Source organism: Oncorhynchus masou, chromosome 5 (genome assembly GCF_036934945.1).
Source record: "Oncorhynchus masou masou isolate Uvic2021 chromosome 5, UVic_Omas_1.1, whole genome shotgun sequence".
NCBI classification, from domain to species: Eukaryota; Metazoa; Chordata; class Actinopteri; order Salmoniformes; family Salmonidae; genus Oncorhynchus; species Oncorhynchus masou.
In genome coordinates this window covers 71,686,704-71,702,668 of record NC_088216.1, presented here as the reverse complement: position 1 = coordinate 71,702,668, position 15,965 = coordinate 71,686,704, and the positions used below count along the sequence as shown (strand labels likewise).

At 43.1% G+C, this 15,965-nt stretch overlaps 1 protein-coding gene across 1 annotated transcript; it reads right to left on the bottom strand.

The window, feature by feature from the left end:
• Positions 1-29: 29 nt before the first annotated feature.
• On the bottom strand, positions 30-8,860 carry mon1a (MON1 secretory trafficking family member A). Its single transcript, XM_064966687.1, has 6 exons — positions 8,721-8,860; positions 8,196-8,361; positions 5,227-5,625; positions 4,230-4,995; positions 3,988-4,135; positions 30-3,784 (listed from the first exon to the last, which is right to left on the bottom strand). Exons 2-6 carry the CDS (start codon positions 8,326-8,328, stop codon positions 3,644-3,646), a joined length of 1,587 nt encoding a protein of 528 aa, XP_064822759.1. The 5' UTR covers positions 8,329-8,361; positions 8,721-8,860; the 3' UTR covers positions 30-3,643.
• Positions 8,861-15,965: the final 7,105 nt, after the last annotated feature.

Genomic DNA, 15,965 nt, shown 5'->3' with positions numbered 1-15,965 from the left:
AGTGAAATTGACTAAGCTTGCCACTTGACTTCAAAAATGTATTTCCTATTTATTTATTCACAAAGAAAAAAAAACTTTGGGGGATTTAACATAAATATATGAATGAGTAGTCCATGTGCAATTGTTGAAAGTAACGGAAAAAAATTACAATAAAATCTTACCAAAGAGGGGGTAAAAACAATCTGTCTCTTGTATGTGGTTAAATAGTTACTGATGTCAGTTGTCCTATGATAGCCTACAGACAAAATTCTCACAATGTGTTGTATTCAGACATGGACACCAACACATTACATTTCCTAACACATGTATTATTTATCCTAATATTAAATCACTAATCGCTAGGAACATTTGTAAAATATTGGCAGATCTACAAGCTAGACCTGTGGCATGAATGAACAGTGGAGTAAAGTACTTAAGTAGTACTTTAAATTATTTTGGGGGGGGTATCTGTACTTTAGTATATATATTTATGACAATTTTACTTTTACTTCACTACATTCCTAAAGAAAAAATAAATGTACATTTTATTCCATACATTTTCCCTGACATCCAAAAGTACTCATTACATTTCAAATGCTTAGCATGCAGGAAAGTGGACTAATTCACACACTAACCAAGAGAACATCCCTGTCATCCCTACTGCCTCTGATCTGGTGGACTCACTAAACACATGCTTTGTTTGTAAATTATGTTGAGTATCCGAGTGTTGGATATCCATAAATTAAACAAAACAAGAAAATGGTGCCATCTGGTTTGCTTATATAAACTCAGCAATAAAATAAACGCCCCCTTTTCAGGACCCTGTCTTTCAAAGACAATTCATAAAAATCCAAATAACTTAACAGATCTTCATTGTAAAGGGTTTAAACAATGTTTCCCATGCTTGTTCAGTGAACCATAAACAATTAATGAACATGCACCTGTGGAACAGTCATTAAGACACTAACAGCTTAGAAGGTATGCAATTAAGGTCAGTTATGAAACCTTAGGACACTAAAGAGGCCTTTCTACTGACTCTGAAAAACACCAAAAGAAAGATGCCCAGGGTTCCTGCTCATCTGCGTGACATGCCTTAGGCATGCTGCAAGGAGGCATGGGGACTGCAGATGTGGCCAGGGCAATAAATTGCAATGTCAGTACTGTGAGATGCCTAAGACAGCACCACAGGGAGACAGGATGGACAGCTGATCGTCCTCGCAGTGGCAGACCACGTGTAACAACACCTGCACAGGATCGGTACATCTGAACATCACACCTGCGTGACAGGTACAGGATGGCAACAACAACTGCCCGAGTTACACCAGGAACTCACAATCCCTCATCAGTGCTCAGACTGTCCTCAATAGGCTAAGAGAGGCTGGGTTGAGGGCTTGTAGGCCTGTTGTAAGGCAGGTCCTCACCAGACATCACCGGCAACATCGCTTATGGGCACAAACCCACTGCTGCTGGACCAGACAGAACTGGCAAAAAGTGCTCTTCACTGACGGGACACGGTTTTGTCCCACCAGGGGTGATGGTCGGATTCGCGTTTATCATTGAAGGAATGAGCATTACACCGAGGCCTGTACTCTGGAGCGGGATCAATTTGGAGGTGGAGGGTCTGTCATGATCCGCGGCAGTGTGTCACAGCATCATCGGACTGAGCTTGTCATTGCAGGCAATCTCAACGCTGTGCGTTACAGGGAAGACATCCTCCTCCCTCATGTGGTACCCTTCTTGCAGGCTCATCCTGGCATGACCCTCCAACAGACAATGCCACCAGCCATACTGCTCGTTCTATGTGAGATTTTCTGCAAGACAGGAATGTCAGTGTTCTGGCATGGCCAGCGAAGAGCCCGGATCTCAATCCCATTGAGCATGTCTGGGACCTGTTGGATCGGAGGGTGAGGGCTTGGGCCATTCCCCCTAGAAATGTCCGGGAACTTTCAGGTGCCTTGGTGGAAGAGTGGGGTTACTTCTCACTGCAAGAACTGGCAAATCTGGTGCAGTCCATGAGGAGGAGATGCACTGCAGTACTTAATGGAGTTGGTGGCCTCCAGATACTGACTGTTACTTTTGATTTTGACAACCTCTTTTGTTCAGGGGCACATTACTCCATTTCTGCTAGTCACATGTCTATGGAACTTGTTCAGTGTGTCTCAGTTGTTGAATCGTATGTTCATACAAATATTTACACATGTCAAGTTTGCTGAAAATAAACACAGTTGACAGTGAGAGTAAGTTTCTTTTTTTGCTTATAATATATGAAATGATTTATACTTAATTTTGATACTTAAGTATATTTTAGCTATTATATTTGCTTTTAATATGTGAGTATATTTAAAACCAAATACCTTTAGACTTTTACTCAAGTAGGATTTTACTGGGTGACTTTCACTTTTGAGTCATTTTCTATTAAGGCATCTTTACTTTTACTCAAGTATGACAATTGGGTACCTTTTCCATCACTGTAAACTAATCAGCTACAATACACTAAAACCCTAACAAGCTCCAGCCAATCACACCCCATTAGCTTAGCACAAGTCTGAAGGCAATTAGGTAAGGCATGAAGACCTTTGATGACTGCCAAGGTGAATGTGAAAATTACAGTATTTTTCTTAATCAAATGTGACGGACCCATAAAACACTTATAATTTGTGAGATAACAAAAATCATATTAATACAGACACCTCAGAGATTCCCATCTTAAAATAAAGATACTTTTCCAATTACATCATCTTTGACTGTGAAAATCCATGATCAAAACATTAATCCAAGCAAAAAATGAAGACACAAATAATCATTAAAAAAAACTTTCAAAACAAATCTTTTGAAAAAACAAAACAGTAATCACGGTAGAATTTTCACATTACTCTTGCAGTATGCAGCCAAACAAAATAATGAAATGAATAAGTATATTTTTAAGTATGCGCATGTGCCTAAGTAGAGCACATGGGGCTAACTGCATTACAGTCATTAAGTGAGATTAATATTTTTTTGGTTTCATCAATTATTGGGCTAACTATAAGGGACTATTGACAATATTGACTCTATTGAGTCACAGGAATGTGCTTTCCCCAGAAAGTTAACCGTTGCCCTTGACATGCATCCCCTAACCAAGCAAGAGCATCTTGGTAAACATAAAACAGCCCCTCAGGCGCATACTAGAGTTAGATAAAAGCAAATGTAGTTCCTTTTCAAGATGGTCAGTCTCTATTGGTTATATTTGTAGGTTACTGCTAAAACAACACACAGCATTCCTCATGTCCAGGTAGTGATTCCATACAGTGAGTTTAAAATAATCATCTTATAGCAACAGGGACAGCATCACAGATGTTATTGTTATTAATTGAAATGTCTGCTGCATAACGCTCAATTCCCATAGGGCAATCACCTTAGTTGAAGCAAACAATTAAAATCAAAAAATTATGTTTGATAAAACATAGCTGTACTCTCATTGTGATGACCTCATTGGACCCCCTTATGACCATAGACTGAAGGGTCTGCAAAGAGCAAACATAGACTGCATATGCACAACAGTGATGCATGATGGTTTGTTGGCATTATATCCATGGCCTCCAATGGTGACCATCAGACTTCAACGTCATGAGGCGAGTTTAGAGGGCCAGGGCTTCTTGGAACTGTAGCTAGTTCAGATGGGGGCTCAGTATGTCAGGGGACTAAGGATGAAGAGGCGGTCCTCCTCTCTCCTGATCCACTTCAGCAGCTTATTAACAGCAGCCACGGCCATGGCCTTGGTCCCAAGAGGACTGAAACAGAGGTAGAGCTCAAAGCCACTGGTCACCTAAAGGAGAGGTAGGGTAGAGGAAGAGGATTTAGAGGGGAGATTAATAACAATGGTACTACAGATACTCCCTGAAGAGATCCTTATGAACCAATATCTTTATTATACACTGCAAGACTGAATTGTAACATCTACAGGATGGTATCAATAAGATGAGATGAATAACAATGCAAATCTATAGATTGGTATAACACTATGCTTACCCAGGCCAGCAAGTTCTCAGTCTCTCCACAGCGGTAGATGGAGCGCAGGGGACGTGTCGGTTGGTGCAAGCGGCTGTGAAGGTACTGGTACAATCCCATCAGCCTCTCCTGGTCCTCTAAAGATTGGTATGGCAAGGGCAGCTCAGGGCTGATGGAGAACACAGAAACAGAATGGTTAAATTGGTGGTAAGTCAGGATAGGAGATCATGTGTGCCATCATGTGTCTGATGATCCATACTCACCTAGTGTAGAGCCCTGAGCTCTTGGACTTGTACAGAAAGTGCCTGAGCTCTGGGATGCCGACTTGGGTGACAGAGTAGCTGGGGCACTTCAGTGCCTCCTTCAGGGACTGGTAGGCAGTGCGTCGGCTCAGCCGCTCCAGGAAGCGGCGCTTGCAATCAGACAGGTTAAAGAAGTCTTCCCGGTCAGTGGACACCAGGATGAGGCAGAGGTCAGAGGCAGGCTCCAGGTAGGAGATGTGGGCATGGAAGAAGCCAGCAGTGTTGAATTTAGGTAGGCAGATGGGCGTCCAGCCTTCGCCCTCGCGAAAAGATGACGAGGAGCCCACCAGGTTGAAGAGCAGGTGCAGGTCCATGTGGTGCAGGTACTGGTCCTTCTTGCGCACCAGGGTGACCAGACGGTCCCCAGCCAAGAGGATGGAGAAGACCAAGCTCTTGGCCTTGGCGGCCTGAAGGCTGGAGGAGACCAGGTCGCGGGTGGAGCTGGCCAGGGGGAGGCAGGTGACAGCACTGAGGAGCAGGCCCGGGTCGCGGTCCAGCAGACGCAGCAGGTTGTCAGTGAGGTGCTCGGAGCCTGCCAGTAGGCGGCGCAGGTCGTAGTTCTGCTTATGCTGGAAGATGTGGTTGAGCTGGGTGAGGGTGAGCAGGCTGACAATCTGGTAGTAGATGTATTGCAACTCACGCGTCAGCTCTCTGTCTGACTGACAGGTCCGGGATACACCAACCAGGACCAGAGGAGTTTTGCGAAGGAACACCACTTTGTAACCGTCTTGAACAGAAGATTTGAATGAGAGGGCAATGAAACATCTACAGTACTAGTAGATAGGTGCAGCCTTTCTTGCAATATGGCATGTCTTACTGACAGAACTACCGACTGAGCTTTCAATTATGTAGCCAGCCTACTTCATAGTTGTTCACCATGTTTCATTGACAAAAAACTGCAACGCTACTCTAACTATTTTGCCCCTCCACAGAGATACTCCCTACATCTTCTACTTACCTGCGTGAATGGAGCGGATGATATTCTTATCTGCCTCCACGACAGAGACCAGTGCCATCATGACCCCCATGGTGCTGGAGAGGGCTTCCTCTGTGCCGTAGCGGGTGTAGATGGGCTTGCCTGCCTCGCTCAGTACAAACACATGCTTCCTGTGGCTACGCCAGACCTCACTGCACACATCCTCTTCCTTACTCCTGTTCTCTGGGCGCTCCTCCTCTACATCCGGCTGCTGTTCCTCCTGGGTCACCTGCTCAGCCCCCAGACATAGAGCCTCCTCCTCTGCTGACTCTCCAAGCACAGTCTCTCCTTCAGGTTCTGGCTCAGTAGTCGGCTCACTGTCAGCAGTCAGGTCCTCAAAGGACTGTGCATGAACAAACATGGCACTCTCCTGGCCAGCACCTGTGGAGATGAGATCATGTTTTTAATACAGTGATTCTGTACATAAACCCATCCTCATCAACATCTGAATACAGGGGGGAAATGTATGGCTTAACTGACTGTCCTGACAGCAAACACTGGGTATAATATAAAATATTATAATATCAATTGATGAAACAGTGACATCTAGCAGGCAAAAATATTAAATGAATACAAGCGTAATAAAGTAAAATTGAAATCAGTTTATGGATGTTCTTGGAAGGACAGAGAACTGAACTGCTTCAACTGTGCTTTGACTACAACACTAACAGCCATTCCAGACAGAGGTCATAAGTGGTGTGCATTATGATAGCCTCCAGGAGAACAGCACTTTGATGGGAGTGCCTAAGGGGAATGTGAAAAAGAGGGAGGCCATCTTTCATTTAATGATGTACGAATGTTTCCTGGACAGCAAGTCATATCCAATTTAGATAATAATCTAATCTAGATGACAGTTCCATCTGCAGTAAGAGTTTCCAAGCCTTTCCCAGGTCAGACAAGGATTTAAGTTCTCCCCTGGAAATATATAAAAACAGCATGCGAGAGAATCTGAGGGGGGCCAAAATTGTGTACAAAAATATATATTTTCAGCTTTGCTTTTCCCTGGGTGCTCTTAGTCTTTGTTATTTTAGCTAATCATTTATATTTTTATATAAAAAACATTTCAGCTTTTGGTTTTAAACATGGATTAGTCTCTACAGTCCTCTTGTCATCTGCTTTTACTGTTATCTACAGATTGTCTGTCTCGTGCTCTTTTTATTGTTTTTATACATTTCCCAGTAAAGTGTATTGGGTTGCATCCGTGTCTGAAATATGTTATATAAATAAAGTTGGATTTGAAAAAAGAATGTACCCCTGTTAAATGCCAACATCAGTAGAAATAAATGTTTTCGTACTGAAAGACAATGGCCAGTGCTTACCCAAGATGTTTCACAACAATTTAAAGTCGATAAATCATGGTTTTAGTCAAAGTATGACGTACTCGGGCTTGAAGTGACAAATCCAAACGGCCTACTTCTTGCAAATCTGTGTGAATGTTTTTTCCTATGATATGATATACAAATTCTATTCAGCCTACGTTTCATTTCAGGGCTGGGTTTTATTTTAATGTTACCACCTACTAGCATGGCATTGTTAATTAAATAGAAACAGCAGCTGCAAAGTTATTCCTCTTAATGACTGAGATGAGCCAAACAGGCTTGTGTCCACTTGGCCACCTGAGCCATGGAACAAATAAAAATAAGGGCTGCAAACTTGTGTTTATGCACATCCACTTTTTTTATCCATCTTTCAATAGTTCAATAGTTACCGGAGCTTCATCTTATTTTTTCAAACTATTTCTATGGCGGATTTGCAGGCACAATTTATGGAAGATGCCAACATTATGGAGATAACAATACATGGCGAAGTCAAAGATGTTTCCATCTGTGGCAAAGTTTTCCCAAAAAACAGATAACATTAGCTAGCTAGATAAGGTTAACATGCTCGCTAGCTCCACTGACAGCTGTCAGTGCCCCATTTGTTAACGTTTACCAAATCAAGGTGGAAATTCCCACACCCAATTCATGAATACGAATAAGCAGCCTTTGTTATTTTTCAGAGGTGGAACCTCAACGTGCATTTCATCTCTAGGACAGGAAATTACGTCGATGCCAAGAGGCAGGCCTTTGAAATGTTCCTTTACAGGGCCCGAGACTTAATAGATTAATTGGCCATGCACTGCCAAAGTATTTTTAAAACTCATTGTGGTCCTATTTTCTCAGTAATGCTGGTGTTATTAATCAACAAAGCCAGCAGCATGAATCACTCCTGAAGAATAGAGTACTGGATTTCATTCCCCAAAACAAATCTGTATCATGACCTTCAGGAAAGGCAAACAAACAAACGTACCATATCAATCATAATCCAACATACTCTCAGTCTGAAACAGAACAAATAAGACAAGCAAAACCTACCACTTATTTCAAAGACCACTTATTCTAAATCCAGGAAGCATGATATGTGGATGAGAAAGGATACATGTGAGCTCTTTTGCAGCGACATTCCTTCTCCCTCTTATCCAGCCAACACACACTGAATGTCTGTTCACAGAGGTTGCATGGTTCAAAATGTGTCAAAGCGGTTTCTTGGAAAACGTCACATGATGAAATTGAGTTAATGGTAGATTCAACAGTTATTTCATGCTGCCGTTGTGCTCGTGAAATTGTGGCACAGCAAGAGCTGTTAGTCCAATCAATAGAACATGTGGCATGTAAAGTATTTATTTGAAACTATTTCCAATTAAGTAAAATAATAATAAAAATTAGGGCCATAGTTGGCCAAGTGCAATATTATAAGCAGCCCATTTTATCCTCTGTTCAAGTGGACACATATTTCAATTAGAGAAATATACCTTTTCTGTCACCATAAAGTGGCATTGTTCAGAACTATGACTGGATGTTTAATTCAGACAGGGAAGCTAGTCTGTAGTAACATGACATCTACAGTAAGTAGGCTACAAGTGGATATCGGTCACTGGAAAGTGATGCCATTATTATAGTAGCCATGCCCACCTGGTTCTGTGCCCACCACCAGGCCTGGAGTGGGGCTTTCAGACCTCTCGTTGCGGAGACGGTCCACTGGTGCCAGGGTGCCATTCTGCTGGACCTCCCACGGTATACCCTTGTTGTGGACATATACAGCCATCACTGCTGCATAAGTTACTACAGGGACAACCACCTGTAACACGGGATAGTAGATACCAAGTCTGTCAACATCTGAAACAGTGCGTTTCAGTATTCGCATCGGCCTAGTCTCGTGTTGTTGTACACATTGACTCCAAGTTGAGTACACTGACTGTGTTTTTCTGTGACTATGTATACATGTCATGTTAAAGATGAGAGGGAAAGACGATTGGTACAACAGTCGACAACTTGAGCGGATCTTCGAACTGTTCTTGCTGAGACAACACTTAGCTATCTAGCTAGCTAACGTTAGTTTGTTAGCATAGCTAGCTAGTTCTGCAGGTAAATAGGATAGTTAGCTAGCTAGCTATTGCATTTTCCTGTGAACACAAATTATTTTCAAATCATAGCTACCTTTAATTTCTTCGAGAAGAATGTAAATGCATGTTAACTGTTGTAACGTTATCGTAAACTGTTGTTTAACTCTGTGTGTAGAACAATACCACCTCTAGCGGGCGCGTATCTCCTGACGGAAGTACAGTGCCTTTATTATTGAATTATGGGGAATGAAGTAATTTCTCACCATTTTGAGTGCATTGGGTACGTTCCCGAATGCGTCTATTTTCAGTTTACGAGGGTTTGCATAATGCTGCGTAGATTCGTTCATATTTTGTACATTTACAATTTTCAGTGTGCCTAACTCGCTAGTTTTGTGGTGGTTAACAATATTTCAATTTAGAAAGTATGGGATGGTCTAGCTCTGACTAATTCATTTCACGGCATAGCTCAGACAAAGAAACAAACAAAAAAAAGATATCCGAACGTACCCTTTTGATGACTACATACACACAAGAGCCAGATACTTGTACTCTTACTTAAACCTGCTAGGTAAAATCGCAGTTGAAGATAAACAAAAAAAAAATACATGAATCAAATACTTTACCTGGTTGCTGTTTTTTTTTGTCTGCCTGTTTTTCCCCACAGGGAGTTTTCCCTGTGTTTTCAGAGGTACTAGGTAATTTATCCCTCACCGGGTTCCTATTCCTCGAAGCGGGTCACAACATAGCTCTCCCAGGGCGTCGGAACACTGCACCGTGGCCTTGTTGGCTTGACTGAGCTTATGGCTTCCCTTTGTGACAGGTGTGATGTTGGCATCCCCCTGGGTATCTACATACCTCGTGTATGCACTGCCTGGGTTTGGGCCATACTGGATACCTGTTTTGTGTGGTGTTCTTAGCACACCTGCGCCTGGCGCGATTGGAAGCCATGCGCAAGTGGGTCGGCCAGGCTGGGGTTCAGGCTGAGGACGCGCTCCCTCCCTCGAGAGTGGTGCGGCAGCGAGTTGTTAGTCCCTCTACTGGGCCCAGTACCCCTCCAAGGAAGCGTGGCCAGAGCCACCGCAGGCAGAGCCCATCTGCTGCCAGTCCTGGACGGGGGCATGAGTTGGACTGCTGGGACCACCTTGAACAGAGGGCGCATGCCCTGTGTCAGGAGGTTGATAGCTTCGATGGCAACGACAGCTGTTCCCTGTTGGCCAGTGATAGGCTGTTCCTGGGGGACGATGCTGGCACTCTTCACTATGTAAGGCCGCCAGCTGGGCTTCAGCGGCTCGAGAGGCTATGAGAGGCCTACTCACTTGGGTAGTCACTTGGGTAGTGCACTGGTCATCAACTGGTGGACAGTGAGAACTCTCCATCTGTCCTGATCTCTGCTGAGTATCCCTCTGCCATATCCCTCAACGGGTTCCTATTCCTCCAAGCAGGTCACAACATAAGCTCTTCCAGGGCTTCGGACCCCTACTTCGTGGACTTGTTGGGTTGGCTGACCTTCTAACTTCCCTTTGACAGGTGTGATGGTGTCAACAGTCACCACCATAGGGACGTGCCTGAGGGACCCATGCGCTTGGGGCGCCAGAGGAGAGGCGGGCCCCGGCAGTCCCCTGACACACCCTTCCTTGGCCTTGGCCGCTTGTCCCGGTCTCAAAGGGCAAAGTGGGTGGAGTGTCTAGAGTCCCCATGGGTATTGTCCTCGATGATCGAGGGGTACTGACTCCAATTACAGTGCCGGCCTCCGTTCTTCAGGGGCTTTGGTGTCACCACAGTGGCCGACCCCCCTGAATAATTCCTCAATCCTGGACAAGGGTGTCGTCCGCAGGACATCAGAACGGCTAGGTGGGTTCTACTCCACTTATGTTGTGGTTCAAAAAAGAAACTGAGGGTTTCATGTCCCAATCTAGGTTACCTAAATTGGGACATGCTTAACACACACGCCATTCTACAATTTTAGATAGATGCCCTCAATCACAAATGATCAAGGAACCTACCAGGTACAACCCTAAATCCGTAACCATGGACACCCTCATAGATATCATCCTGACCAACTTGCTCTCTAAATACACCTCTGTTGTCATAAACCAGGATCTCAGCGATCACTGCCTCATTGCCTGCGTATGGGTCTGCGGTCAAACGACCACCTCTCAACACTGTCAAACGCTCCCTAAAACACTTCTGCGAACAGGCCTTTCTAATCGACCTGGCCCGGGTATCCTGGAAGGATATTGACCTCAGTAGAGGATGCCTGGTTGTTCTTTAAAAGTGCTTTCCTCACCATCTTAAATAAGCATGCCCCTTTCAAAAAATGTAGAACTATGAACATATATAGCCCTTGGTTCACCCCAGACTTGACTGCCCTTGACCAGCACAAAAACACCCTGTGGTGTACTGTACTATCATCGAATAGTCCCCGCGATATACAACTTTTCAGGGAAGTCCGGAACCAATACACACAGTCCGTTACTTAGTATACAGTGCATTCGGAAAGTATTCAGACCGCTTGACTTTTTACAAAAAAAAAGATGTTACAGCCTTATTCTAAAATTGATGAAATAAAACATTTTGACAAATTATACCCCATAATGACAAAGCGAAAACTTTTATTATTTTTATTATTGCAAATTTATAATCCCCCCCAAAAAACAGAAATAACTTATTTACATAAATGTTCAGACTTTTTGCTATAAGACTTGAAATTGAGTGCAGGTGCATCCTGTTTCCATTGATCATCCTTGAGCCGGTTCTACAACTTGATTGGAGCACCTGTGGTAAATCCAATTGATTGGACATGATTTGGAAATGCACACACCTGTCTATATAAGGTCTCACAGTTGACAGTGCATGTCAGAGCAAAAACCAAGCCAGGTTCAAGGAATTGTCCATAGAGCTCAGAGACAGAATTGTGTCGGTGTAACAGTATTGCTTCCATCCCTCTCCTCGCCCCTACCTGGGCTTGAACCAGGGACCCTCTGCACACATCGACAACAGCTACCCTCCAAGCATCATTACCCATCGCTCCACAAAAGCCGCGGCCCTTGCAGATCAAGGGGAACAACTACTTCAAGGTCTCAGAGCAAGTGACATCACCAATTGAAACGCTATTAGCGCTCACCACTGCTAACTAGCTAGCCATTTCACATTGGTTCCATCAGCACAGATCTGAGGAAGGGTACCAAAACATTTTTGCACCATTGAAGGTCCCCAAGAACAGTGGCCTCCATCATTCTTGAACAGAAGTTTGGAACCACCAATACTCTTCCTAGAGCTGAAACATGGTGGCAGCATCATGCTGTGGGGATGTTTTTCAGTGGCACTGGGAGACTAGTCAGGATTGAGGGAAAGATAAACGGAGCAAAGTACAGAGATCGTTGATGAAAACCTGCTCAGGACCTCAGAGTGGGGTGAAGGTTAACCCTCCAACAGGATAACAACCCTAAGCACACAGCCAAGACAACACAGGAGTGGCTTCGGGACAAGTCTCTGAGTGGCCCAGCCAGAGCCCAGACTTGAACCTGATCGAACATCTCTGGAGAGACCTGTAAATAGCTGTGCAGCGACTCTCCCCATCCAACCTGACAACGCTTGAGAGGAGCTTCGGAGAAGAATGGGAGGAACTCCCCAAATACAGGTGTGCCAAGCTTGTAGTGTAATACCCAAGAAGACTCGAGGCTGTAATCGCTGTCAAAGGTGCTTCAACAAAGTACTGAGTAAAGGGTCTGACTACTTATGTAAGTTAATATTTTAGTTTTCCTAACCCTGTTTTTGCTTTGTCATTATGGGTTATTGTGTTTAGATTATTGAAGGAAAAAAACAATTTAATACATGTTACAGCCTTATTCTAAAATAACAAAATGTGGAAAAAGTCAAGGGGTCTGAATACTTTCCGAATGCACTGTAAGGATGCCTTTTTGGTAGATCTGGTGTCAGTCACTGATTGGTTATTTCCCCCTTGTCTTTCAGCCCTGCTCCAGTGGAGCTGAAACCGCCCCATCTCCACCAGCCTCCCAACAGTGAGGACATTGCCCTCAACATGACCTTTGACATCATCACCCTTGACCCAGTGTATAAAAGGTTGTCACAGGTCCCATCCAAGAAGATGCATCTGGACCCAGCCGTGTGAGTCTCACTCTACAGTGTCATTGACAAGGAACATATGCTTCTGACACTTATTTTTTTAATGAACAGTTATGATGAAGTATTGATCATAATTATCTTGTTTTGTTTCTCAGGTTGTCGTCCTCACTGACCAAACACCAAGATAAAGCCTCGTTTGGAAGTAAGGTATTTTACCACTTCCAAGGGTTCACTTAACACATGAACAGACTTTTCTGTTGGTTAGGATAATTTGCAAAATTACTAATGTAATGTTACATTTTAGAGCAAGATGTGTTGTACATTAGTGTGCATGCCATAAGAATAAGCATACCAGAACCTTCTCAGGCCAGAGAGGAGGTGCCCATGGATACCTCCTTCAGTAACACCAACCTGTTCAGGAAGAGAACATTCGGCAGCATGCTGGACCCCAAGAGGATTAAACTGGAGCTGTAGGTTTAACCTGACTCCCTGTCTTGTTCTTGTCAACGATATGACAATGTCGTGGTTACAGTGGACTTGGGGAAGAACCAAATTCATCCACCCTGTATCCTTTTCTCAAACCATACAATTCAGGTGTACTGACAGGTATTTTTATTGATATGGGTATTGAAGTAAATATTGTGACTGTATTTTATCCTCTGTGTATTGACAAATATGTCGTTATACATTTGCTGTAACTAATCTCATAGGAAACCATAGTGGAGGAACACGTGAATGCCATTTGTTATGGAATACCACTTTCCTTAATTCAGCCCCCCACACAAGTCTCTTTTGTCAGAGATTCGCCTGCTCATGAAGGCCAAGAGGAAAAGAGAAGAAAAAGGTTCCCGACCAGCTCCTCCCAAGAGCTCCACCTGCCCTACGCTTAACAGTTTTCTGGAGTGACCTTTCCATCCCTGACTGATGCATATGTGTAAGTTGCACCTCTGACATTAGTGACCAGCCCGTCTGGGGCAATATAAGGGGGCAACCTGAATAGGTTTACCAGTCAGGTAAAAAATAACTTGGACCTCTTACTTGAGGGCCTGCTCCAAGCTTTGGGCATGAATGGGCATAGCTGCTAGTTTGATGAGAATTTGTTTTGGTGTATCGAGACTTCATTTGGCTCATGAAACCCCCTGTCTGTGTTTAGTAATTTTGTGTTGAGACATTTCGTTTTTTTTCTGGGTTATAATTCTGAGTGTAAGGAAGGGTGATCTGCTGACTGAAACATATCATTACTAGCATCTGTGAAATGGCTGACATTTGACTCGGTTGCACATTACACAAATCCAAATTTTATCCATTTTTCACACTTGAACATTTCTTGTTTTACTTACTGTCTGAATATTGTAATACAGCATTGTATTGTTTCCCACTTGGGGCGGCTAGTGGTTAGAGCATTGGGCCAGTAACCTAAAGGTTGCTAGAGCAAATCCCTGAGCTGACAAGGAACACATCTGTCGTTCTGCCCCTGAACAAGGCAGTTAACCCACTGTTCCTATGTCGTTATTTTAAATAGGAATTTGTTCGTAACTGACCTGCCTTGTTAAATACATTTTAAAATCCCCAGAATAGCATCTTGTTTCAAATGCAATTTCTTTTAGATGCATATGTTTACTTGTGATTATTGCATAAGATCTCTTGTCAAAAAATAAATAGTTTTTTTCATAAACTGTTGCATGTGGTGTGTTCAACTGTTTGTTTCTCCATTCTAAACAGACCTGGATAGGGTTTTCTGCAAGATGCGTCTCACTATGATACTGTAGTGGAGACATCGCCACAGGGCACGTAATGTGCCACACTCTAGTCTCCACACTACAGAATGGTTAGCTTACCCAGTAAGTAGTTCTGTTTTACTGTACAGTTTCAATAAATCTCCCACAGGGGGCAATGGTAGCCTCACTCAATGGAAGAAAGCTACAGCTATAGAAGTACAACACTGAGGTGGAATTGTGGGGTACTGTCTGTACTATTGGGTTGTATCAAATGGCGTTGTCATTATTCATATTTTAGTGTAACTGTATTTGAAAATATAAAATGCCTATCATTTACATTTTTTTTTCAATCACCTTTTTCCCTTAGCCTGAGCATAACCCCGGCAGAGTAAAACATTATCTTACTGCAAATAACAATGTTGCAAACTGAGCCACCACTGCATGGCATTCAAACTCACCAAATAGAAACTCAGTACCCCTCAGCACAGAGTGAATGCAGCATGCGTTCTGTGATCTTAACTGTGCTATCGTGGTTTTGTGGACCATTATGGTGCCACATAGGTTTACATAAAATCACTCATTTAAATTAAGGGAAACTTGCAACATTTTGATACCACAAACCTGTGATTTTTATGGCACATAATTGACAAACAAAAGTAGGCATTGGAAATACAAATGTTATTCCCAGTGAAATCTAGTGTTACCACAACTGTTCTCACAACCCCAGCAGCACTGTAAAGCAATTTGGAACAATCTAGGGACCTGCCATTGTGTAGTGTCTACCATAAGTTGTTCAAACAACTCAATTGTCACAGGTGCCTTACAAAACACACTATCCTGTTCAGAATCACTGGTTTCTTGTTTAGAGACTGCAGCAGCATATACAAGTCATTACCGTTAAAACAATTAACACCGAACCAAAGCATTTACTGCAGATGATATATTAAAATGGTCCCTTACATGATGTTTGATCAGGTAGTATTGACGTCAGTAATCACAATTCCCTACAATTGTTTCTCTCTTTAAAAGTATGTCCTCCATGAACCCTACACGTATTCCAGGATTTAGTATAGAAAAGCTAGTTCCTTCCGGTGAAATCAGTAAAAAAGAACGAGTCAAAGTCGTAACACTCATACACACAATACTATGGAAGCATTCATATAATGTACACACAACCCATGTAGTGCTGATAAATCAAGCAAACAAAGCTTCATTGTTTTCAAAATATCCCACTTTGGATCATCCAGTCGGGAAAAGGTTTATCATTTGATCAACTACTGACCAAATAATTGTCCTGAGGAGAAAAATCAAGACTATTTCATTGCCATGGTCAATTTGAGATATCCTACTGTAAAAGGAGACACTGTCCTGAAGTCTGGCAAAGCTGTCTACAATGTTCATTGTGTTCTGTTCAGGAATCAGGATGATCCAGGAGGATGATCCAATGTATCAACTGTTCCGTTTTACAGTCAGGTTACAGCACTTGTTGCGAGTCAGTCAGTGTTTATTTAGAATGACAAAGTTAGCGTCTCCTT

Coding starts and splice junctions, on each gene's coding strand:
- mon1a (XM_064966687.1), bottom strand. CDS start 8,328: ATGGCTGTATATGTCCACAACAAGGGTATACCGTGGGAGGTCCAGCAG. Junction 5,626..8,195: donor GGTGGTGGGCACAGAACCAG/GTGGGCATGGCT, acceptor TCATCTCCACAG/GTGCTGGCCAGGAGAGTGCC. Junction 4,136..4,229: donor AGCTCAGGGCTCTACACTAG/GTGAGTATGGAT, acceptor GTTCTCCATCAG/CCCTGAGCTGCCCTTGCCAT.